This window comes from Lynx rufus, unplaced genomic scaffold (genome assembly GCF_022079265.1).
Source record: "Lynx rufus isolate CCGP_SWC_20201006 ecotype Redwood Valley unplaced genomic scaffold, mLynRuf1.p SCAF_5, whole genome shotgun sequence".
Taxonomy (NCBI): Eukaryota; Metazoa; Chordata; class Mammalia; order Carnivora; family Felidae; genus Lynx; species Lynx rufus.
In genome coordinates this window covers 5,462,507-5,486,572 of record NW_025814867.1, presented here as the reverse complement: position 1 = coordinate 5,486,572, position 24,066 = coordinate 5,462,507, and the positions used below count along the sequence as shown (strand labels likewise).

At 39.4% G+C, this 24,066-nt stretch overlaps 1 protein-coding gene across 3 annotated transcripts in view; it reads right to left on the bottom strand.

Annotated features, from left to right (window-relative positions):
* The window catches only part of GOLGA4 (golgin A4), a 128,224-nt gene that overhangs the window by 15,600 nt on the left and 88,558 nt on the right, over window positions 1–24,066 (bottom strand). For all 3 annotated transcript variants that reach the window (XM_047099019.1, XM_047099021.1, XM_047099020.1), the window contains 4 exons: window positions 13,178–13,291; window positions 10,446–10,466; window positions 10,174–10,242; window positions 7,454–7,529 (listed from right to left, as the gene is read on the bottom strand). In XM_047099019.1, coding sequence (XP_046954975.1) covers window positions 7,454–7,529; window positions 10,174–10,242; window positions 10,446–10,466; window positions 13,178–13,291 — 280 coding nt within the window. The remainder of the gene's footprint in view (window positions 1–7,453; window positions 7,530–10,173; window positions 10,243–10,445; window positions 10,467–13,177; window positions 13,292–24,066) is intronic.

Genomic DNA, 24,066 nt, shown 5'->3' with positions numbered 1-24,066 from the left:
ATTATTACTTAGACACCAGACAAAGCAAGGCATAACTCTTATATTAATTATATTGTACTGTGTAGTACTGTACATACATACATAAATAAAGTATTTCAATGGTATTTTTCCCTTGGAAAAGAAAATTAGAATTATTATAGCAATTTTATTTCTCAAATCTTTTCCTCCTCTTCCTCCTCCTCCTCCTCCTTTTGGCATGGCAATTTTAAAAGACTATACTTAGGAAATACAAAGGTTCCTTAAAACTGGTATTTCTCTCCTCAATATTCTGTGGTTGACTGCAGACAGTCCACAATGAGTGAAATCAACAATAATGTTTATTTTATTAAGAATTCATTATATCAGTATAGTATTCTAGTTTTTCTAGTATTCCAAACATAAAAGAAAGCACTTAGGTTTAAATCAAATTTTCAAAACTGTTTTGAAACACAGGATAGATAAAATAACTCGAAACACATGAAATATTAATGCCATTATAGTGGTTTTCAAATATTTTGATTTGACATCTTAAAGCCTGTCATAAGAAGTTACAGTTCATCTGTTAATCAAGCCCCATTTCAGCCTAAAAGTAAACAATAATTACAGTTCAGGTATATGAAATCACACTGAATATTACTACGTGTATATTTATGCCGTGATAACTCCGAAGTTTTTAAAAACCTGAATCAATAACAGGAGATCACACTGTGCCGTAGGATAATATAATCAAGCTTCCACTATGAGAGCTATGAACAATCAGGGAGCCTCTAAATGCCAAAGCTGAAAGCAGCCTTTTATTGTAACTTTATATTCCTTTTGGCTTAGAATTTAAGTCACCATTTTTTCAGTGAAAAGAAACAAACAAATGAAAGCTCCTGAAGTACTATTCACACGTATGAGATTGGCAAAGTCCCGAAAGTCGGATAACATCTGAGATTGGCAAAGTCCCGAAAGTCGGATAACATCTGAGATTGGCAAAGTCCCGAAAGTCGGACAATTCCAAGCACTGGTGAGTACACAGAACAACGGAGATGCCTGTGCATGTGTGGAGTGAGCTGATACAAGCACTCTAAACAACTTCACATCACTTTGCAGAACTTCCTAAAGTGGAAGGATGAGCATGTTCTATAACGCAGTAATTTAATTCCTACCAGTACATCCTAGAGAAATGCTTCACATGTACACCAGAAGTCAATGTTCACAGTTACACTGTTTATAAAAGCAAAATTAAGACAATTCAAAGGTCCACCAATAGGAGAATAAAGTATGGTATAAAGATACAATATATTGTGAAAATCAGCATTCAAAATGGTTAAACTATAGCTTCACACACATTAAATTAAAATTAACAACTCAGGAAACTGATGTTGGCAAGGATGCAGAGAAAGGGGGAAACGTTTGGACCATTGGTGGGCATGCAAACTGGTGCAGCCGCTCTGGAAAACAGCATGGAGATTCCTCAAAAAACTAAAACTAGAACTACCCTACGACCCAGCAATTAGCACTACTAGGTATTTACCCAAAGGATACAAAAATGCTGATTCGAAGGGGCACACGCACCCCAACGTTTATAGCAGCACTACTGACAACAGCCAAAGTATGGAAAGAGCCCAATGTCCATCCACTGATGAATGAATGATGATAAAGATGTGGTATACGTATACAATGGAATACTGCTTGGCAGTGAAAAATAGTGACATCTTGTCATTTACAACAAAGTGTATGCAACTAGAGTATATTATGCTAAGTGAAATAAGTCAGAGAGAGACAAGTATCATAGGATTTCACTCATATGTGGAATTTAAAAAACAAAACAGATGAACATAGGAGACAGGAAAAAAATTAGGTAAAAAGACGAGGAAGGAAAAACATAAGAGACTCTTAAATACAGAGAACAAACTGAGGGCTGCTGGAGGGGAGGTGGGTGGGGGAATGGGCTAAATGGGGGATGGGTATTAAGGAGGACCCTTGTTGGGATGAGCACTGGGTGCTGTATGTAAGTGACGAATCACTAAACTCTACTCCTGAAATGAATACTACACTGTGTGTTAACTATTGTGAATTTAAATTTAAAAAAAAAAAAAAAAAAAAAAAGGTTGAACTATAGCTTCACACCTATTAGAATGAAATCCAAAATCATAATGCTGGGTGAAATAAAGGCAAGAATATGCAGAATACATATAATCTGATATCATTTCTATACAGCCCAAACATTAAAGTCAATTGGTTTAAAGTCAACCACGTTAACAGTGGTTACCTTCGGGAGAGAACAGAGAGATACGAGACTAAAGAGCAGTACGAGGAGCACTGACGATGTTCTAGATGGTGAATTCACAGGTGTTAACCGTCTTCATACTTGATATTTACACCCTGTGTGTTTGTACGTTTGGAATATTTCACTTTTAAAAAGCATACACTTTTTAAAGACCCAATTCACTCAAACCACACTTAGCAAATACAGAGCACCCAGAACTAAATAATGACAATGTACTATTTCCTCTTCAAAAACCATCTCTCTATATATCACACTTAAGTGTTTCATTCCTCTAGATTGACGCAAAGTGTAAGAGTTTACAATGTACACTTTTCAGAAAAATAATTGATTTTATTATTATAAACATGTAGATCACTTACATATAGCCATTTTCCTGGACAAGTAATTAATACTGTTTTCCAATGCATGTACCCTTTCCTGTCTTCTCCCTAACAGTGGCACATAAAAGAAATTTCTTCCTCTTTTTGTAATTCTTACTTTGGGTTTTAAGCAATGAGAGTGGAAATCAGTTATCATTCAAATAAAGACGCTTGCCAAACTGTCTACCCATTGCTTCTTGTGAGTCTTTCCAAATAACTTTGTGGGAATATTGCTCAGCATTTTTAATACAATCCTTTACCTGGGCCCGATTCCAAAATGTACAACTGGAAAATCCATTTAACTACACTTAACACAACCTTAATCAACTAAGTGTATTACAGATAATTTTAGTTAAAAGCAGACACGCTCAGATATCCTTCAAAAATGCACAAGAATGTCTCCTGAAAATGCATTTATTTAAGTGGAAAATAAAAACGAGAAACAAATTTTACATTTACAATCATACCTAAGAATAAATGTAAGAAGAGAGGTACAAGAGGTACTCAGAACAATAAACATTATTGACTGAAATTACAGAAGGCCTAAGTAAATGTTGAAAGAGCATGATTATGGGTTGGAGACTCACCCATATAGGTGCCAATTCTCCTCAATTTTTCTATAAATTCAATGCAATCCTAATCAAAATCTTCCCAGGTTTCGGTGTGTGTTATGAATGCAATTTCACAATCTGATTCTAAAACTTAAATTGACAAAGAGTTAAGAATAGCTAAGACATTCTTGAAAAACAGAAAGTAGGAGGGCTTCCCCAACAGCAAGATATATTATAAAGTCATCATAATTGAGTGAGGTGTTAGAGCAGGCAAAGACAAATTCACGTAGGAGCTATACCCCAGATAGATAACAGGGCACATTTCTGCTTACAGAAGAATGCCAGTTAATATCTGCACAACAAATGGTAGAATCTGAATGATCACCGTTACACAATGACTGGTGAAACAACCGATGTTGGCCAACGGTCACCACTGGGTGCTAACGTCTAAGGCGAAAGGTGAGGAATCAGATTGACGGCACCCGGAACCGTGTGAAAGATACTGCAAAGATAACGTGTGTCTTTCGCTGGGAGGCAACATATAGTACGGCTCCCTTGAGGAGACACCACTGTCAATAACACAGTCTACATCTGATCAAGCCCCTCGTTCTAACTACTAGGGGCTGGAATACCAAGAGTTCAGAACATGTGAAACTTGAGCACAAGTAATTTGGCCTCTTCAATAAATAAAGAGGAAAAGAAGAGAGAAAGAGAGAGGGAGACAGAGAGACAAGGAAGGCAGACTTTTAAAAGAGATTTAAGCAATTTCTCAATCAAATGCAAGGTACGGATACTACTTGGCTACTGATTCAAATAAACCAACTGTTTACCACCATCACCACAAGAAAACATTTGTGAAGCTACAGGTAAGTTTCACTGTGACTAGTTATTTGAACATACTAAGGAACTGCTGTGAAATTTTTTGGTGTGATACTAGTACTATGGTTATTGGTTTCATTTTATCTTATTTTTTAAGGTTTATTTATTTTTGAGAGAGAGAGAGAGAGAGAGAGAGCATGAGCAGGGGAGGGACAGACAGAGAGGGAGACACAGAATCCAAAACAGGCTCCAGGCCTTGAGCTGTCAGCACAGAGCCCGATGCGGGGCTCGAACTCACAAACCGTGATATCATGACCTAAGCCAAAGTCAGATGCTTATCCAACTAAGCCACCCAGGTGCCCCTAGTACTACAGTTATTGTTAAGGAATCCTTTGTATAAATGTATACTGAAATTATTTATATCAAATAAGATATGATATTTAGGACTGACTTTAAAATAATCCAATAGAGCAAGGTTAGGAAAGGTTGGGGGTACAGAGGAATCAAGATTAGATATGTCTTGATATTTGTTGAGGGTGACGTGTACGTGTGTGTTCATTATATACCACACTTACTACTTTTCTATACATCTAAAAAATAAAAAAATTAAGACAATAAAGACACCAGCTAGTAAATATCTTTACAATACATATATACATATACACACACACATACATATATGTATACATGTATATGTAGTACATAAAACAAGGATTAATATTCAGAATTGTTTTAAAACTGCAAATCAAAGGAAAAGGGGAGACAAAAAAGAAATGGCTGGGACTTCGCAAAAGAAGAAATACAGCTAAAATGAATGAATAAAAAAATGAACAATCATATAAGATGTTCAACATGATTACTAGTAAGAGAGAGGTAATTAAAATCACAAGTCATAGCTTAGCATTAAGGGCCATAGCCAAGCATTAAGGCCCTTTAATAAATTTAGCGCCGCTGAATTAATTTAGCACCAGCATTAAGGGGCTGGAGTGACAAGACCTCACACACACTGCTGGTGGGAATGAAAACTAGTACAAGAAACATAGAAAACAATCTCCTATATTATCTTCAAATTGCATCTAGTTTGCCAATCTAGGATAGGATGTGCGTGAAAGCATTCACATCCTATGACTCAGCAAGCCCGGTCGTAGTTGTATGGAGAAAGTCTCTCACGTGAGTACGGGGAAGACGTGTACAAGAACGTACAAAACCGATAAATCGAATTGAGCGAACAAGAGCCACACACAACACAGACATATCTCAAAACTTGTATTATGCAAAGGAAACAAATACAACCTTACAGTATGATTCTATTACATAAAGTTTCAAAACGAGCAAAATCTAAGCAAAATATTGTTTAGAAATATATACATAGGTGGTACACAATGAAGAAGAACAATGGTTAACACAGAGTCGGGGAAAAAGTCAGGGTGAGGGGAGGAATAAAGATATTATTGCAGAGGCTTACATAAAGGTTTCTGAAGAACCGGTCAGTAATCTTTTATTTCTTCCTGTATGATGGGTGCTTATTCTGTTGTTACTCTTTAGAAAGACCCAGCATGGTCACCTGGGGGGCTCAGTCAGTTAAGCGTCTGACTTCAGCTCAGGTCACCATCTCACGGTCTGTGGGCTCGAGCCCCACGTCGGGCTCTGTGCTGACAGTTCGAGCCTGGAGCCTGCTTTCAGATTCTGCGTCTCCCTCGCTCTCTGCCCCTCCCCTGCTCATGTTCGTTCTCTCTCTCTCTCTCTCTCTCTCTCTCTCAAAAATAAATAAACATTAAAAAAAAACAAAAAGGCAGCATGGTGAGGAGATTAATGTACATATTCAACCAGACTGATTGGGTTGGCGAGAGGATTAAACGAGCTGAGATACGCAACAGCGCCTCACACTTAGCGTCACTCAGGTGTTCCCCGCCTTTCGAAAATTCACATCACGCCGCTTCTCTTTCACAAAAGGCCTGCATCAGTACGTGCCTCTGCTAACCGCAAGATATCTAAAGAGGCTTTTTGCTTTTACGAAAAAAGGTGAAGTGAAAAGCATGCTCGGCATCCATTCTGCAGGAGGCCATCAGAGACGCGGCACAGACCGCTGCAGCCAGCGCGGCCCCACCTCACCCCTTCCCCAGCAACCACACTCAGTATCGGCCGCCGTCGCTTTGCACCGTGCCTGTGAGCATCTGTGTTTTATCTCGATTGGTTTTGTGCGTCTGTTAGTAAGACATGTCTAAGGTATCAGACAGGCCTAAGAGAGGAGATTCTCGGGTCTGGGGATGCTAAAAATTTTTCCACATAAATTAATGGTAATTGCTTCTTTGTTTTACACCATTTCAGCTAATGAAAGGTATGACAGGAACGCTCTGCTCTCGGAGGAGGGAAGGGACGCGTACAGGTGTTAGTTATTAAATAAACTGGACACGTGTGTTCATTTTACGATTTAAAACTGAGAACAAAAGAAAATGATAAAAATCTGAAGGTGAAACTAACAAAAAGAATCAACAGTATTCTCTATGCACTGCTGAGCACTGATGCAGCAGTTACGCTGACGATCGCATCTGCTGACTTAGACATGGCAAACGATCCTTGTAGCAGGAGTCCCCTCTGCAATGAGCCACGGGCCACTTCCAAGGCGGTTTTCTCTTGTTTTTGAAGAGCATTTTGGAAAGAATCCAAAGCGAGGCCTTGCTTAATTTAATTAAAAATTGTATAATATCTTGTCATTTCATTGCATTAAGTAAGAGCTTTCAAAAACACAAAGGAAAGGTTTAGATTTAGGCCCTAGTGCTTCCCCGAAGAAGCAGAAAGCTTTACAAAACATTTAGCAAAATAAAACTATTCTTAATGAAGTGAGGTGTAAAACTGAGAATGGAAAATTGTAATGAGATTATTCAAGGACCATGATTACCTCATGATTGTGAGTTTACATAGTTGTATATAACCATGTAAACACTCAAGTTCATTTTTAAAACCCTTTGTAAGTAGTGTATTTATTTCAATCAAGACAATATTTCCAAATCATCCTACCTTGAATATAAGAATTTTTATGAAATTATTTTCTCCCTAAATCCAAGCTTAAAGTTAATAATTGTGGCACTATTATAGTAAAAACCGGAAGCATCTAAAAGATATAACTGTGTCTGTATGAGTACATACAGTAGATTATACAAATGTTTGCATACATACAGAAGAGTCTGGAAGAATACACATAAATTGCCAGTAGGTCGGTTCCATCTGGATAGTGTGGAACAAGTGCAGTCCCACTTACACACTGCAGCAGTTTGATTTTTTTTACAATGAATACGCATTATTTTGTTTTAGATTACTAGCATGCTTTCCTTAAAACTAGCTGTTATCGGTGAATTACAAAGGTAAAATATATTCATGGTAAAGAACAGACGCGCAAAGACAAAAACAAAAATCATCCCTAAATGCATCAATAGGAGATAACCACGGATCACATAAGAGACCATTCATACCTTTGTAAGGTGTCCCCACAGTTGTTGCATATACATTCTTTTCATATTTCTTCAAACGGTCTTCTAAATTGTGAATCTGAAAGTAACAAATACTCAAATTGTATCATAAGATTCACACAGAAACCATATGTAAAAAAAAGGGCTTCTGTAGGCACTAGGTTCTTTAATACTGAAGACAGAATACAGGCAAATACAATTAATACGGATGGTTTCTTAGATATGGCACCAAAAGCCATATCTACATCAAACAAAAGAGAAACATATCTACAACATATCTACAACATACAACATAGAGAAACATATCTACAACAACAAAAGGGAAAATATACAAAATGACCTTTATCAAAAGTAAAACTTTTGTGCCTCAAAGGATATTATCAAGGAACTCAAAAGAGAACCCACAAAATGGAGAAAACACTTGCAAATCACATACCCGATAAGGGACTTGTATCTAGCATGCAAGTGTGAAGCGTACAACTAAACACGAAACCAAATAACCCAACTAAAAAATGAGCAAAGGACTTGAACAGACATTGTTCCAGATAAGACATGCAAATGGCCAACAAGCAGATAATAAGATGCTCAACATCATCAGTCATTAGGAAAATGCAAATGAAAACCATAATGAGAAACCACCTCATACCAACTACCATGGCTATATCCAAAACACTTGTTGGTGAGGATGTGGAAAAACTGGAATCCTTATAACTTTGTTGGTGTGAACATAAAATGGTGCCGCCACGTAAAATAGTTTGGCGGTTCATCAAAAAGCGAAACATATAATTACCACATGATCTAGCAATTCCACTCCTGGGTATACATACCCCAAAAAAGTGGAAATAGGTACTCAAACCAAAACTTGTACATAATGTTCCTGATGGCACTATTCGTAATAGCCAAAAGGTAGAAACACCCCAAACATTCATAAACTGACGAATGGATAAACAAAGTACAGTATATCCATATAATGAAATAGTATTCAGCCATAAAAAAGTATCAAGTACTGATACATGCCACAATGATGAATCTTAGAAACATCATGCTAAGCAGAAGAAGCCACATAAGAAAGCTAGGTTTTGGGGCGCCTGGGTGGCTTGGTCGGTTAAGCGTCCGACTTTGGCTCAGGTCATGATCTCACGGTCCATGAGTTCGAGCCCCGCGTCGGGCTCTGTGCTGACAGCTCAGAGCCTGGAGCCTGTTTCAGATGCTGTGTCTCCCTCTCTCTCTGCCCCTCCCCTGTTCATGCTCTGTCTCTCTCTGTCTCAAAAATAAATAAATGTTAAAAAAAAAAAATTAAAAAAAAAAAGAAAGCTAGGTTTTATATGATTATATTTACAAAAGATACTCCTAACAGGCAAATTCACAGACACAGGAGTAGATCAGCGGTTGCCAAAAGGTAACAAGGAATGACTGCTTAATGGGTTAGGAGGTTTTCTGATGGGGTGATGAAGAATTCTGGAACTAGATAATGGTGATTGTTTCACAACACTGTGAATGAACTAAATGTCAATGAACTATGCACTTTGGTTAAGATGGTCAATGTTACGTTATGTGTATTCTGCCACCATAAAAATAACTAATATAAAAATTGCCATGCTAGCAGTTGGAAAATTCGAGGATGCTAAAAGAAGGGAATTTTAAGGCAGCAATCTTGAGAATAGATGAGAAAAGATAAACCACTGGGAAGTAGGAAAAAATTAAGTAGCGTTGGGACTTAGCGTCCATAATTTTTTTAAAAATACTATGAAAATTTTCTATCATACTCAGCCACAGAGAATATAGTACAATTAATGCCCATATGCCCATCCATTACCTGAGTTCAACGATTATCAAGATTTTTGTATGTATGACTTTTTAAGAAAACTGGAAAATCCCCAGAGATGTAGCCTTCAAACAGCCTGCTGACTTGTGTCGTTCTCTCTCCGGAGTTTGGAAAAAAAGACTTCTAAAGATGATGCACCACAGACACACGTACACTGGGATTTTTATGCTTGTGCATCCTTTTAGGCACATATACATAATCCTTTTTAAATCTAATAATTGGACAATATATGGACAAAACTTATTCAAGTAAGACAATTTAGCCACTAGGAAAAAGTAGTAAAAATTGATGTCAAATATATTTTTCCCCCTGATAAAAACAAGAAAATTCCTTTTTTAATTTTTATTAATGTTGATTTATTTTTGAGACACAGAGAGAGAGAGAGAGAGAGAGAGAGAGAGAGAAAGAGTGTGAGCAAGGGAGGGGCACACAGAGAAAGAGGGAGACACGGAATGCAAAGAGGCTCCAGGCTCTGAGCTGTCAGCACAGAGCCTGATGCAGGGCTTGAACTCACAAACTGTGAGATCATGACCTGAGCTGAAGTCAGATGTTTAACCGACTGGGCCACCCAGGTGCCCCAGAAAATTGCTTTTTTAAAAAACTTAAGTTATTACAAATTAAACAAAAATTCTTATCCAAGATGTTAAGCACTGGAAAGAGTAAGATGCAAATGTTCTTGTTTAAATACATGCGATCGATCACAAATTTAAGAGATATCCTCTAGCACATTCGGATTTGGGAATAAAATTTCCTGTGCAAGACAAAATGGCAAAGCCAACTATTAAATCAGTATGATATCAGGTCTTTTTTAAAAATTAGCTAAATGAGATCCAAGTACATACTAATGTAAATTTTAAGGCAGTCAGTTTCAAACAGAAGGCACCAATTAAACCCGTACCTGTTCTCTGAACTCTTGCTCTTTCAACTTTGAATCACTGATTAGAGTAGTCTTCTGTGCTAGTTGTGTCTGAAAGAACAAAAGTCAGATCTGAAGCGCGTATGAATTTCATCACCGCCTGAATATACTACTATATTGCTTCGTAAAATTTTCCTTGCTAAAACAGTTACCTTTATGTTTTAACTTAAAACACAAAATACTCCTGAATACAATACACAATACAATATACAATATACTGCCTTCAGTCAAATTCAATGAAGAACTAGTCTTACCTGTAACTCCATAATTGTTACCTGAAAATGGAAAAGAAAAAAAATGAGTGGATACTACACTAAAATCTGTAGGAAACAATAAAATAGAATAATAGGAAATAACTAGAAAATAAAAACTTAGTCTTTTGGAAGTGATAAGATTTGAGATGAGACAACTTTAAATATTTGCTTTTAACCTGGTCTATTTTGTTACACAAACTATTGTAGTGTGGATACACACCAACACAGGTAAACACAAAGAAAAAGTACTGGAAATTCACTCACCAAACTCCTAACAATGATTACTACTTGGCAAGGACAGGTGCCCACCAGAGGAGGCTCATTCTATATACTTACGTATTATCTCTTTTATAACAAGAATATATTCATTTATTATTTCTATGATTCAAAAAAATTAAACATATTAACATCTAGTTAAAGCATATCGGCCCCTTAGGGAAACTTCTAAAGGACAATTTCTGGAAATCCACTCGAAGCTATAATTACAAACTATTTTTCATTGAACTCAACACTGATACGTAACTCACTGTCTCCCAGAAGCATCAAAGATGCTCAAGAAAGGATAAAAACTCATGAAGAATAAAACAAAACATTTTTTAGCATAGAAATAATAATTAAGGATTTTTTAAATGTTTATGTAATTTTGAGAGAGAGCAGGGGAGGGGAAGAGAGAAAGAGAGAGAGAGAGAGAGAGAGAGAGAGAGAGAGAGAGAGAGAGAAAGAGACTGAGGATCTGAAGTGGGTCCGCTCTGTCAGCAGAGAGTCCGACACGGAACTCACAAACCGCGAGATCACGACCTGAGCCAAAGTCAGATGCTTAACCAACTGAGCCACCCAGCCGCCCCAATTTCTCTCCCCTTTCTTTTGACACAAGGTAAAGGACTCAGGAGACCTTGTGAATATTAATTTCATGTTTCAATACTGGAAGGCATCCCAACACAGGTCAAAGTAACACTACATGCAACGATGCTTATTCTGATACTAAGGAAAGAACACGTAGTGAAGTACATGTACTCTCCTCAGAGAATTAATGTTTAACAGCACCTGGTCTATTCAAATCGTGACCAGATGGCAAAAACCAAAAACAGGAAAACTAACTTGCAACTATTAAAGAAATAGAGAAATAGTCCAGTAAACCTGCTGGGTGCTAACTGCTAAGATATATGCACAAGTAGCGCAGCACAGCAGAGCCCCTTATAAAGGCTTCTCCTCTCCATCTGGAAGAAGTGATCCAGGCAACGGGTTGTCCAGAAAATTGCTCCCTGGTAACTGACATTCTATAATGAATCCTCTACAGCTCTCGACGAGGAGGTCACGAACCTCATGGCCTCAGGCCGGTACCCTGTCCGGCGTCTCGAACTGGGGCCCACAAGCCCTATCGGCGTGCATTTGCTGGGGTGCAGACTGTGAAAGGCAGCCACACGGCAAACATGGCCTATCTTCATAGCATCGATTATACGGCTGGAATTCTAAAAATGCCTAGTTATGTACTGCCAGGTAGCTCTGAATCCAGTCCCATTTTCCAAAATAATCCCACTACATTTGCCTCTAGTCCATTAACCAAGGAGAAAAACAGAAATTGTTTTTCTTACTGATAAATAACCAAAAACAATTTATGTGACTACAAGTAAGGATGTATTATAGAATATAAAATCTATATGAATATTTAGCACAGAATATAAAAATTCAAAATTATCATATTTTCAGTGTGCCTGGATGACTCAGCCAGTTGGGCGTCCGACTTCGGCTCAGGTCACGGTCTCATGCTCGTGAGAGTCCCCGCGTCGGACTCTGTGCCGACACCTCGGAGCCTGGAGCCTGCTTCGGATTCTGTGTCTCTGGCTCCCTCTGCCCCTCCCCCACTCATGCTCTGTCTCTCAAAAATAAATAAAAACATTACGAACTTTTTTTTAATTATCCAATTTTCTATGGACGCTTTTTGCCTAAGCCCCTGGGCCATGAGGTTCACTTTCCGCTGTATTCTTTCTTTCTAAGGAAAAGACTAAGAAGCATTGCTGTAACAGAAATGTCCAGGGGCGCCTGGGTGGCTCAGTCGGCTGAGCATCCGACTTCGGCTCAGGTCATAATCTCGCGGTTCGTGAGTTCAAGCCCTGCGTCGGGCTCCGTGCTGACAGCTGGGAGCCTGGATCCTGCTTCGGATTCTGTGTCTCCCTCTCTCTCTGCCCCTTTCCTGCTCACACTCGATCTCTCTCTCTCTCTCAAAATAAATAAATAAATATTTTTTTTAAAAATTAGAAAAAAGAAATGTCCAGGCTCAAAATGCCTGGGTGGCTCAGTTGGTCGAGCGTCTGACTTTTTTTGGCTCAGGTCATGATCTCACGGTTCAGGAGATCGAGCCCCGTGTTAGGCTCTGCACTGACAGTGCAGAGATTCTCTCTCTGTCTCTCTCTCTCTGCCCCTCTCCCACTCGTGTGCACACACACACTCTCTAAATAAATAAATAAACATTTAAAAAAAAAAAGAAATGTCTAGGCTCTGAAGTCTGGCAGATAAGGTTTAAATTCCCAACATAACATTTATAGCGTGAGCTTGGACACTTTATTTAACCTCTATGAACCTTGGTTTCACTGCCTATAAAACAGAGGCAAAAACCTCTCTCCTCAAGGTTTTGGGTAGGATTAAATGAGGTAGGTATGCATGTTAGCAGGCAAGTCAAATGACAGAAATGACAGTGTCTTTAACAAACAGCAGCAAAGACCAGTTCCCCTCACTTTATCATTGCTAGGATTCTCCTCCTGATGCAGCCTTTGCTGGTATTTATTCTGTAGCTCCTCGAGTTGAGTCTGGAGGTCCATTACTTTAGCAGTCATTTCCTCTTCACGAGCCTTTAGGATAAAGACAAACAGACAAGTGTTAATTAACATATCAAAAAGAACATCATAGAGAGGCAACGCAGTATATGGAAAACCACCTCTGAAGGAGAAACAAATACGTAAACAGTTTGGAGGCACAAACCACTGTTTCTATGATCAGTCATGACTATGCTCTACACACCTTCTTTCATATCCCACTTTAAACACCATGCTCACCATTCCTACGATATCACTGTTCCCTCTCACTCCCTCTGTCCCCACCCCATAAAGCCCATTGAGCAGTGTCTTTCCCCTGAAGCTAGGGCTCTCAGGTTTGAACAACCAGCAGGTGTTCGCCAGGTGGTGACAGAACTCGGACACAGGGCCTGTGTGTTAGGACTCTGCCCTTTTCCACATTAGGATTTGATTTCCAGAAAATACCCGTTCACATAAGTGAGGAGAGGGGCGCCTCAGTGGCACAGGCGGTTAAGCGTCCAACTCTTGCTCTTGGCTCAGGTCACGATCTCATGGTTTTGGAGTTCGAGTCGCGAGCTGGGCTCTGTGCTGACAGTGTGGAGTCTGCTTGGGATTCTCTCACTCTCTCTGCCCTGCCCCTCCCCTGCTCATGCTGTCTCCCTTTGTCTCTCTCAAAATAAATAAATAAACTTATTTATGATGGTGTGGAGCCTGCTTCAGATTCTGTCTCTCCTCCTCTCTGCCCTCCACTTGTGCTTGTTCTCTCTCTCTCAAATAAATAAACTTAAAAAAAATTATAAACTAGTACTTTTAGGCACAGCAGTGCTCAACCAGCTAGTAACGTACTGATCACAAGAAGTTGTGCAGGCCTTCCCCAACCCTTTGGAAAAGCCGTGAAAATCAAGAAATGATTCTTTGTCCTGGTTCAGTACACCTGCACATCTATACATGTGCCTCCCAACAACACCAGTGGTTCTCTGGGCTAAAATGTTCAACTAAAGTCTATGTAAAAAAAAAAAAATTAAAAAAAATAAGTTATTGTCCAGTGTATTAGTAGCCATGCAATGTCTCCATTTGCCCCAAACTTAACAAAAAACAAAAACAAAAACAAACAAACAACAAAAAAAAAAACAAAGCTGAAAAAGTATATGTGACTTATCGGTCCAAAACTCCTACCTAGAAAATGTGGTATTCAAATCATTCTCTCTTCTGCTTTGATTACCTTGTAAAGGCTATTGCCCATTCTAGATTTCTTCATTTGTCTTGATAACTGCCCTGACTTATCATACAGAGCAGTCCAGACCTCTTCTTGCTCTTATAAATCTTGCAATAACCTTTGTGCTGAAAGAACATTTGGAATTGGAATATTGATCAGATTTGAGTAATGAAGACAGGACAAGTGTTTGCTGAGTAAGAAGCTAAACAGGAAAAGCAGCAACCAACGGGTATGTGATGTAACAGATGCTGACTGGACAGGACCATCATCCCCCAAAACAAACAAAAGTAAACAGGCCCCTGGCACAAAAGAAGGCAACGAACCACGGGGACACTTGGAAAATTTACTTTTAAATGCCACTTGTCACGAAACAGACCAACTGAGAAAGACTGAACCCCTTCCGGCAACATAAGCAGGGCCATCTGGTAACCAGCCTCCTCAGACATCTCCCCACTGAGGCTCGCTTGAACCTAGCCTCCACCCCTAAAACACCAGCAACCACAAACTCTTGTCAATGTTATTGCCCACGGTCTTGGTTTACTGTTTTTATTCTACCACGGCATATCCTGTGTGGACGTCTATGTCAATGTGGTTTAGGCACCTTTGAAAGGATCACCTCTACAGCTACTTATTCAGTTGGGCTCAGGTTTTAATACGACAATCAGCGATGTCTGACATTTCCTGGGACAGTTGTGGGACACCAATCTACAGTAAACCCTCTAAGAATTAGGAGAAGAATCCCTTCTGTATTATTTTGTACTTTAAGAAACAATTTTGTAACTTCCTTTATAAAAGTATCCTAGTCTCTTGGAGGACGAAAAAAAAGTACTGTTTACTTCAAAGTAAAAACAGTAAAGAAAACTCATTAAATTCAATGTTAACGCGCACCATGGAAATTGTTTGAAAGTCTGGTTATTACACCAAAGCCAAATCACTAAAATGCAGCCCATGTCAAAAGGAAACCAGTTTTGTATCATGTAGCCATGATACAAAACTTCCTCCCAGTGGGATTGGTTGGAGTTGGGACCAGGCTATTACTTAAGCTCACTTATGTGAGTACTCCGTTGTTCCTTGAAGATGTCACCAGTCCCTCTTCCCAAACGAATTCTTGCCTGCCGTACCACGTGCCTCCTCTTTCGAATTCACCAAGTATCTGGTCTGTGCCAAGTACATAGCTAGGTCCTCAAGACTAGAGATGATAGATAAAACCCCTCCCCACCAAATGCTTGTAATCTAGGAGAAAGGACAGATACATTACTATTTTCCTACACACATTATGTATGTATGAAAAAAGTTACATGTTATAAGTGAAGTGATGGATATAGATGAGTACCAAAAGAACACAGATGCAATTAATTCTATTTAAGGAGTTCAAAAAAAAAAACTGTAAGGGAAAACAGTATGATGCAAAAAAAGAAAAAAAATTCAAAAAGCAAACTTTTGGTAGAAAAAGGAAAAAATAAGAACGTATTTCATTTTTGTTTCTGTTTACATAAGAAAACACTGGAATATTATTACAGAAACTAATCATTGACTTCTGGTTCAACATGGTGACATAGGAAGGTTCTGAACTCACCTCCTCCCACAGACACAGTGTCTCCAACTACATATGAAACAATTTCCTCTTAAAAAAAACAAAACAAGAAATAAAAGCCTGGCTGAGTGATGGCCACACATCAGGCAAAGAGGGGGAAAAAACACACTGAAGAGGGCAGGAGAGGCTAAGATACAACCTTGCTAAACCCCATCCCCAGTGTTACAACCAACAACTGGGAGGAAACTCAAAACCCAGAACTTCTCCCTGAGGACTGAAGGGTTTGAAACCCACACTGGGAATCCCAACTTTTAAGACATATACTTCAGAGACAAGCCCCCAATACATCTAACTTTGAAAACCAACAGGGCTCACATCCTGAGACCCACAAACTGTAGTGATCTGAGTAACCATTCTTAAAGGGCTCACCAAGGTGCCTGGACTCACCCACCCCGGGGCCCAGCTCACAGGTAGCCAACTGCACCCAGACTTCAAGTGAAGGGGACGCACTTGCTTACATTAAAGCATCTGCCTGAAGGGCAGACATCTAATTTAACACACACAACTAGGAGGCCACAGAACACTCTCCAGGGACACAGACCGGCGGATGCTATTTTTGCATGCTCCCTTTGACACGTTCCAGAGCACCAGTATCTCCCAGAAGGTAGCTTTTACATGCATCTGGTGCCTGGATTTTTGCAGCTGCCAAGGTAGGTAGGGGACACCTCCTGATCACATTGCTCTGGAGGTCAGGGGAGCTTGTGTGCCTAGTCTCATGAGACTGTCATAATCAATGTCACCCAGAAAGGAACCCCATCTGGGGTCCCAATTTTTACAGCTGCTGCCAGGGAACACTGCTACGTTTCCTGGCTCTAGTGGACATTGGTCATGGATCCTGCATAAATGTACAGGACAAAGGTCTTAGACAGCTACCACCCCAAGGGCAAAGCAAGAGGCAACAGACGCAGGAGTTCAGAGTTTCTGTGAAGGAGGCCTATTGGCTAATCACCATGACAGTGGCCTAAGGAGAAGGCTTCTGCTGAAACAAGCATGTGAGGACAGAATGTAATCTTTTCCTTGGGCCATCTTCGAGCGCACCCTCTGCCACCATCCAGAGCACCTGTCTCCTGAATGAGACGCGTCTGGTCCCCTGGTTCTTGCCACTACTGCCCACGGGACACCCCTTGATCACCAGGCCCTGGTGGCTGGGACGGCTTGCATTTCTGGACCCCATGGGACTATGGCAACTGGAGAGCCGGTTCTTCGCAGACTGCCACCCCCCGGGCGCTGCGCAGAGAGCGGACTGAAGTACACCCTGAAATCTTACTGTGAAGGAGGCCTCTTTGCTTGTCCCGGAGCTTTGGCCCGAAGGGCAGGCTTCAGGTTTGGCTCACATTTTGTGGCCAGTGGAGCTGCTCTCAAGGAACACAGGCTGTGCATGTCATTAGGGGGCTCTCCCCGCCTCTGCCGTGCTCCAGCTTACCAGTATCACCCAGAAAAGAGCTTATAAATTCATTTGGAGCCCTGAGTTTTGGGACTGCCACCCAGGGTACCTACCCAGATTGCCTACCTCTGGTGGCCAGCAGGACTCACACTTGCTTACAGTCCCACAGGACTGTGTACATTTGCCTACGGTTAAAAGCTGATACCTGAGGGCCGGGCTTCCAGTCAGCATGAATCTAGGCGCTGAGATCCTCCCTTCTGAAATACTGACAGGTGGCCGCACTTCCTCAACTACTGGGAACCATTAAAAAATATAACAGGCTGCTCGGACAAGCACAAAGGATTAAGAGAAAACCAACAACTCAGGCAGGGCTGAATAGTAAGATTCATCTCCTACATGAGGCCACTCCTTCAAGACTGAGAGGGGTGGTTGTTTCATCTACTGTACAATCACTTATCAAGCTAGTTTACAGTTAAAAGACAAAAATAGTAAAAATAATTATGGTTATAATAATGAATAAAGATAAAAAGAAGACGTAGAACGAGGGGCACCTGGATGGCTCAGTTGGTTAAGCATCTGACTTCAGCTCAGGTCATGATCTCATGGTTTGTGAGTTCAAGTCCCACATGGGGCTTGCTGCTGTCAGTGCAGAGTCTGCTTCAGATCCCCTGTCTCTCTCTCTCTCTCTCTGCTCCTCCCCTGCTTGTGCTCTCTCTCTCTCTCTCTCTCTCTCAAAAGTAAATAAACACTATTAAAAAAAATGTAGAATGTAACATCGAAAACAAAAATGTCACAGAGTGATTATAATGCTGGGCTTTACAATAGAATCAAGCTTACATTATCGACTTAAAATACTGTTATAAGTTGTTTTATGTAAGCCTCATGGTAATCACGAAGCAAAAACTATAGTAAATACACAAAAGAGAAATATAAACATACGGCCAAAGAAAGTCATCAAACCATAAAGAAAGAGAAGAGGAAAATCAGCATGGAACAGAGAGGACTACAAAAACAGCCAGAAAACAATGAACAAAATGGCAATAAGCATATACTTATCAAGAATTACTTTAAGTGTAAATGGACTAAATTTTCCAATCAGAAGACTCAGGATGCCTAAATACATTAAAAACAAGACCCATCCGGGGCATCTGGGTGGCTCAGTCGGTTAAGTGACCAACTTCAGCTCAGGTCATGATCTCATGGTTTGTGAGTTCGAGCCCCACAACAGGCTCTGTGCTGACAGCTCACAGTCTGGAGCCTGCTTTGGATTCTGTGTCTCCCTCTCTCTCTGCCCCTCCCCTGCTGATGCTGTCTCTCAAAAATAAATAAACATTAAAAAAATTTTTTTAAAACAAGACCCATCTATATGCTGCCCGCAAGAGACTCGCTTTATTTTTTTTAGTTAATTTGTTTTTGAGAGACAGAGACCAAGTGGGATGGGGGAAGAGAGAGAGAGAGAGACGGAGAATCTCAAGCAGACTCTGCACTGTCAGCACAGATCCCAACGCGGGGCTTGAACTCACTAATTATGAGATCGTGACCTGAGCTGAAATCCAGTCAGATGCTTAACCAACTGAGCTACCCAGGCACCCCTAGAGATTCACTTTAGATGTAAGGATACACGCACCAAAAGTAAAAGGATGAGAAAAGGTATTCCATGCAAACGTAAACAACAACAACAAAAAGCCAGGAGAGAATATCGGACAAAATAAGACTTTAAAACAAAGACTAGGGGCGCCTGGGTGGCGCAGTCGGTTAAGCGTCCGACTTCAGCCAGGTCACGATCTCGCGGTCCGTGAGTTCGAGCCCCGCGTCAGGCTCTGGGCTGATGGCTCGGAGCCTGGAGCCTGTTTCCGATCCTGTGTCTCCCTCTCTCTCTGCCCCTCCCCCGTTCATGCTCTGTCTCTCTCTGTCCCAAAAATAAATAAACTTTAAAAAAAATAAAAAATAAAAAAAAAATAAAACAAAGACTATAAAATCAGAGACAAAGAAGGATGTCACATAGTGAGTGATAAAGGGGTCAGCTCAACAAAAAAGACAAAACTTTTACAAATATTTATGCACCCAACATATGCACACCTAAATATATAAAGCAAATGCTAACAGACCTAAAGGGAGTAATAGACAGTAATACAATAATAGTGGGGGACTGTAAACCCCACTTACATCAATGGATAGATCATCCAGGCATAGACAGATAATCAACAAGGAAATAATGGCCTTAAGTGACATATTACACCAAATGAACTTAATAGAAATATACAGAATACTCCATCCAAAAGCAAGAGAATACACATTCTTCTCTAGTGCACATGGAACATTTTCCAAGATAGGCCATATGTTAGGCCACAAAACAAGTCTTTAATAAAGTTAGAGGATTGAACTCTATCAAGCATCTTTTCCAACCACAACAGTATGAAACTAGAAATTAATTACACAAAGAAAACTAGAAGGCATAGCCCAAGGAATACAGTCCATAATGCTGAAATAGCATTGTATGTTGAGAGATGGTAGTTATACTTATGGTGAGTGTAGCATAACATATAGAGAAGCTGAATCTCTATGTTGTACACCTGAAACTAATGTAACATCATGTGTCAACTGTACCCAAATAAAATTTTTTTAAAAAACACACACAAAGAAAACTGGCAAATTCACAAATATGTAGAGAATAACCACATGCTACTAAACAACCAATGGGTCAAAGTAGAAATCAAAAGAAAAAAAATCTTGAGACAAAAATGGAAATAGAACACACTAAAATTTATGGGATGGCAGCAAAAGCAGTTCTGAGGGAAGTCCATAGTGATAAATACCTACTTCAAGACGCATGAAAATTCTCAAATAAACAACCTAACTTTACATACACCTCAAGGAACTAGAAAAAGACTGAATGAAGCCCAGAGTTAGCAGAAGAAAGGAAATAACACATTGGAGCAGAAATAAATGATCTAAAGACTAAAAACACAATAGAAAATTGATCAATAAAACTAAGAGCTGGTTTCTCTAAAAAGATATACAAAAATGATGAAACTTTATCTACACTCGCCAGGAAAAAAAAAAGAAAGAAAAATCAAATAAATGAAATCAGAAATCAAAGAGAAGTTACAACTGATATCACAGAAATACAAGAATCGTAAGACACTATGAAAAATTCCAAGTTAACAAATTGGACAGCCTGGCAGAAACGGATAAATTCCTAGAAACATATAACCTACCAACACTAAGTCATGATGAAGTAGAAAAATCTGAACAGACCAATTACTGGTAATGAGATTGAATCAGTCATCAAAAACCTCCCAATAAACAAAAGTCCAGGACCAGAAGAATTCACAGGTGAATTGTACTGAACATCAAAGAAGAATTAATACTAATTATTATTTCTTAAACCTCTTCCAGAAAAACAGAAGAAGGAACTTTTCCAAACTCATTTTAAGAGGCCAGCATTACCCTGATACCAAAGCCAGACAAAGACACCATACACTTACACAAAAATTATAGGCCAGTACCCGAATGAGCATAAATGGAAAAATCCTCAACAAAATATTATTAGCAAACCAAATTCAACAATACATTTAAAGGATCACAGGGGTGCCTGGGTGGCGCAGTCGGTTAAGCGTCCGACTTCAGCCAGGTCACGATCTCGCGGTCCGTGAGTTCGAGCCCCGCGTCGGGCTCTGGGCTGATGGCTCAGAGCCTGGAGCCTGTTTCCGATTCTGTGTCTCCCTCTCTCTCTGCCCCTCCCCCGTTCATGCTCTGTCTCTCTCTGTCTCAAAAATAAATAAACGTTAAAAAAAAAAATGAAAAAAATGAAAAAATAAAAAAAATAAAAAAAATAAAGGATCATATACCACGATCAAGTGGGATTTATTCCAGGGATGCAAGGATGCCTCAACATCTGCAAATCCATCAACGTGATACACATGAACAAAATGAAGGCTAGAAATCATATGGTTATCTCAAGAGATGACAAAAAAGCATTCGACAAAATTCAACATCCATTTGTAATAAAAACTCTCAACAAAGTGGGTACAGAAGGAATGTACCTCAACATAATAAAGGCCAAACATGACAAGTCCATAGCTAACATCATACTTAATGGTGAAAAGCCGAAAGCTTTTCCTCTAAGATCAGGAACAAGACAAGGATGGCCACTCTCACTACTTTTATTCAACACAGTATTGAAAGTCCCAACCAGGGAAATTAGGCAAGAAAAATAACTAAAAGGCACCCAAACTGGAAAGGAGGAAAGGAAGACGTAAAACTGTCACCATTTGCAGGTTACGTATTACACACAGAAGATCCTAAAGACCCCACCAAAAACCTGTTAGAACCAAAAAATGAATCAGGTTGTGGGGCACAAAATCAATACACGAAAATCTGTTGCATTTCTAGACACTGATAAATAAACTATCAGGAAGAAAATTAATAACACAATCCCACTTACAATTGCATCAAAAAGAATAAAACATGTAGGCACAAATTTAACCAAGGAAGTAGAAGACCTGTGCTCTGAAAACTAAGAGACACTGACGAAAGACACTGAAACATACATAAACAAAGGTAAAGAAATTCTGTGTTTACGGACTGGAAGAAGTAATATTGTGAAATGTCCACACTACTCAAAGCAATCTACAAATTCAAGGTTATCTCTATTAAAATCCCAATGGCATTTTTCACAGACCTAGAACAAATAAATTTAAAATTTGTACGGAACCATAAAAGACCCCAAATAGCCAAAGCAATTGTGGGAAAGAAGAACGAAGCAGGCAGCATCTCGTCCCCTCATTTCAAACTATATTGTAAAGCCATAGTAATTAAAACAGTATAGTACTGGCATAAAAACAGACACGGAGCTCAACGGACAAGGACAGAGCCAAGAAATAAACCTATGCACAGATGGTCAATTAATTTACAACAAAGGAGCCAAAAACATACAACAGAGGAAAGGCTAGTCTCTTCAATAAGTTGGGTCAGGAAAACTGGACAGCCACGTGCAAAAGCCTGAAACTGGACTGCCATCTTATACCATACAAAAAATTAACTCAAAATGGAGTAAAAAACTTGAATGTAAGACCTAAAAACATAAAACTCCTAGAAGAGAACATAGGCAGTAAGGTCTTGGTGACAATTTTTTAATCTGACACCAAAAGCAAATCAACAATCACAAAAGTAAACCAGTGGCACTACATCAAACTAAAAGGATTCTGGACAGTGAAGGAAACCGTCAAGAAAATGGAAAGGCAACCTACTAAATGAGAGAAAATATGTGATCTGATATGTTGATAAGGGCTAATATGTGATAAGGGGCTACTATACAAAATATATAAGGAATTCATATAACTCAACAGCAAAAAGAAAAAAAATCCAATTAAAAAATGGGCAGAATACTCATTTTTTCCCAAAGATATGCAGATGGCCAATAGGTCCATGAGAAGATGCTTTCCATCATTAATCATCAGAAAAATGCACATCAAAACCAAAATGAAATATCCACTAACAGATGTTAGAATGACTATTATCTTAAAAACAAAAACACTAGAAATAACAAACGTCGGTGAGGATGTGGAGAAAAGGGAGCCCATGTGCACTGCTGGTGGGAATGTAAACTGGTGCAGCCACTATAGAAAATAATGTGGAGGCTCCTTGAAACATTAAAAATAGAACCACCATACAATCCAGCAATTCCACTTCTGGGTATTTATCCAAAGAAAGCAAAAACATAAGCTCAAAAAGATGTAAGTACCCCCATGTTCACTGCAGCATTATTTACAATAGCCAAGATATGGAAATAACGTAAGTGTCCATAAAAAACTGAATGGATAAAGAAATTGTAATACACAAACACACACACACGAATATCATTCAGCCATAAAAAAAGAATGAAAACTTGCTATTTGTGACAACACGGATGGACTTGAGAACATTATGCCAGTGAAAGGAGTCAGAGAAAGACAAATACCATAATGATCTTGCTCGTATGTGAAATCTAAAAATAAGTAAGTAAAAATTTAAAACCAAACTCGTAGATACAGAGAACAGATTGGTGGCTGCCAGAGGTAGGGTGGGGCGGGGTGGGGGAGGGGTGGGAGGGTGGTGGTGATGACTGGGAAAAACGGATGAACTGTTTTTGTTTGGGCTTTTTTACTTAACTAAATTTAAAAAAGAAAAGAAAAGAAAAGAACAGTGAGGTGTCTGGGTGGCTCAGTCAGTTAAGCATCCCACCCGTATTCAGTTCAGGTCATGATCTCACGGTTCGTGGGTTCCAGCCCCACGTCGGTCTCTGCACTGTTAGCGTAGAGCCCGCTTGGGATTCTCTCTCTCTGCCCTTCCTCCAGTTGCTCGCTCTCCCTCTCAAAAATAAAGTTAAAAAATAAACTTAAAAAAATAAAGAAAAGAATGGTTACCTGTGGAGAGAGAAGGGGGCCAGATATATATAGAATACAGAGAACAGGCATACGCTTTCATTATAGACCATTTTCTCACTATACTTTTTTATGTTATTTGATCCTTAAACTGTGTGCAAAGATGGACTCAGATTTTTTTTCTAAGTAAAAGTTAAATTTAAAGCTTATTTTTTTAAAACCAAAATTTGACAGATGGCAACAGCTGCACCAATTCGCAAAGCTTGAGAAAGT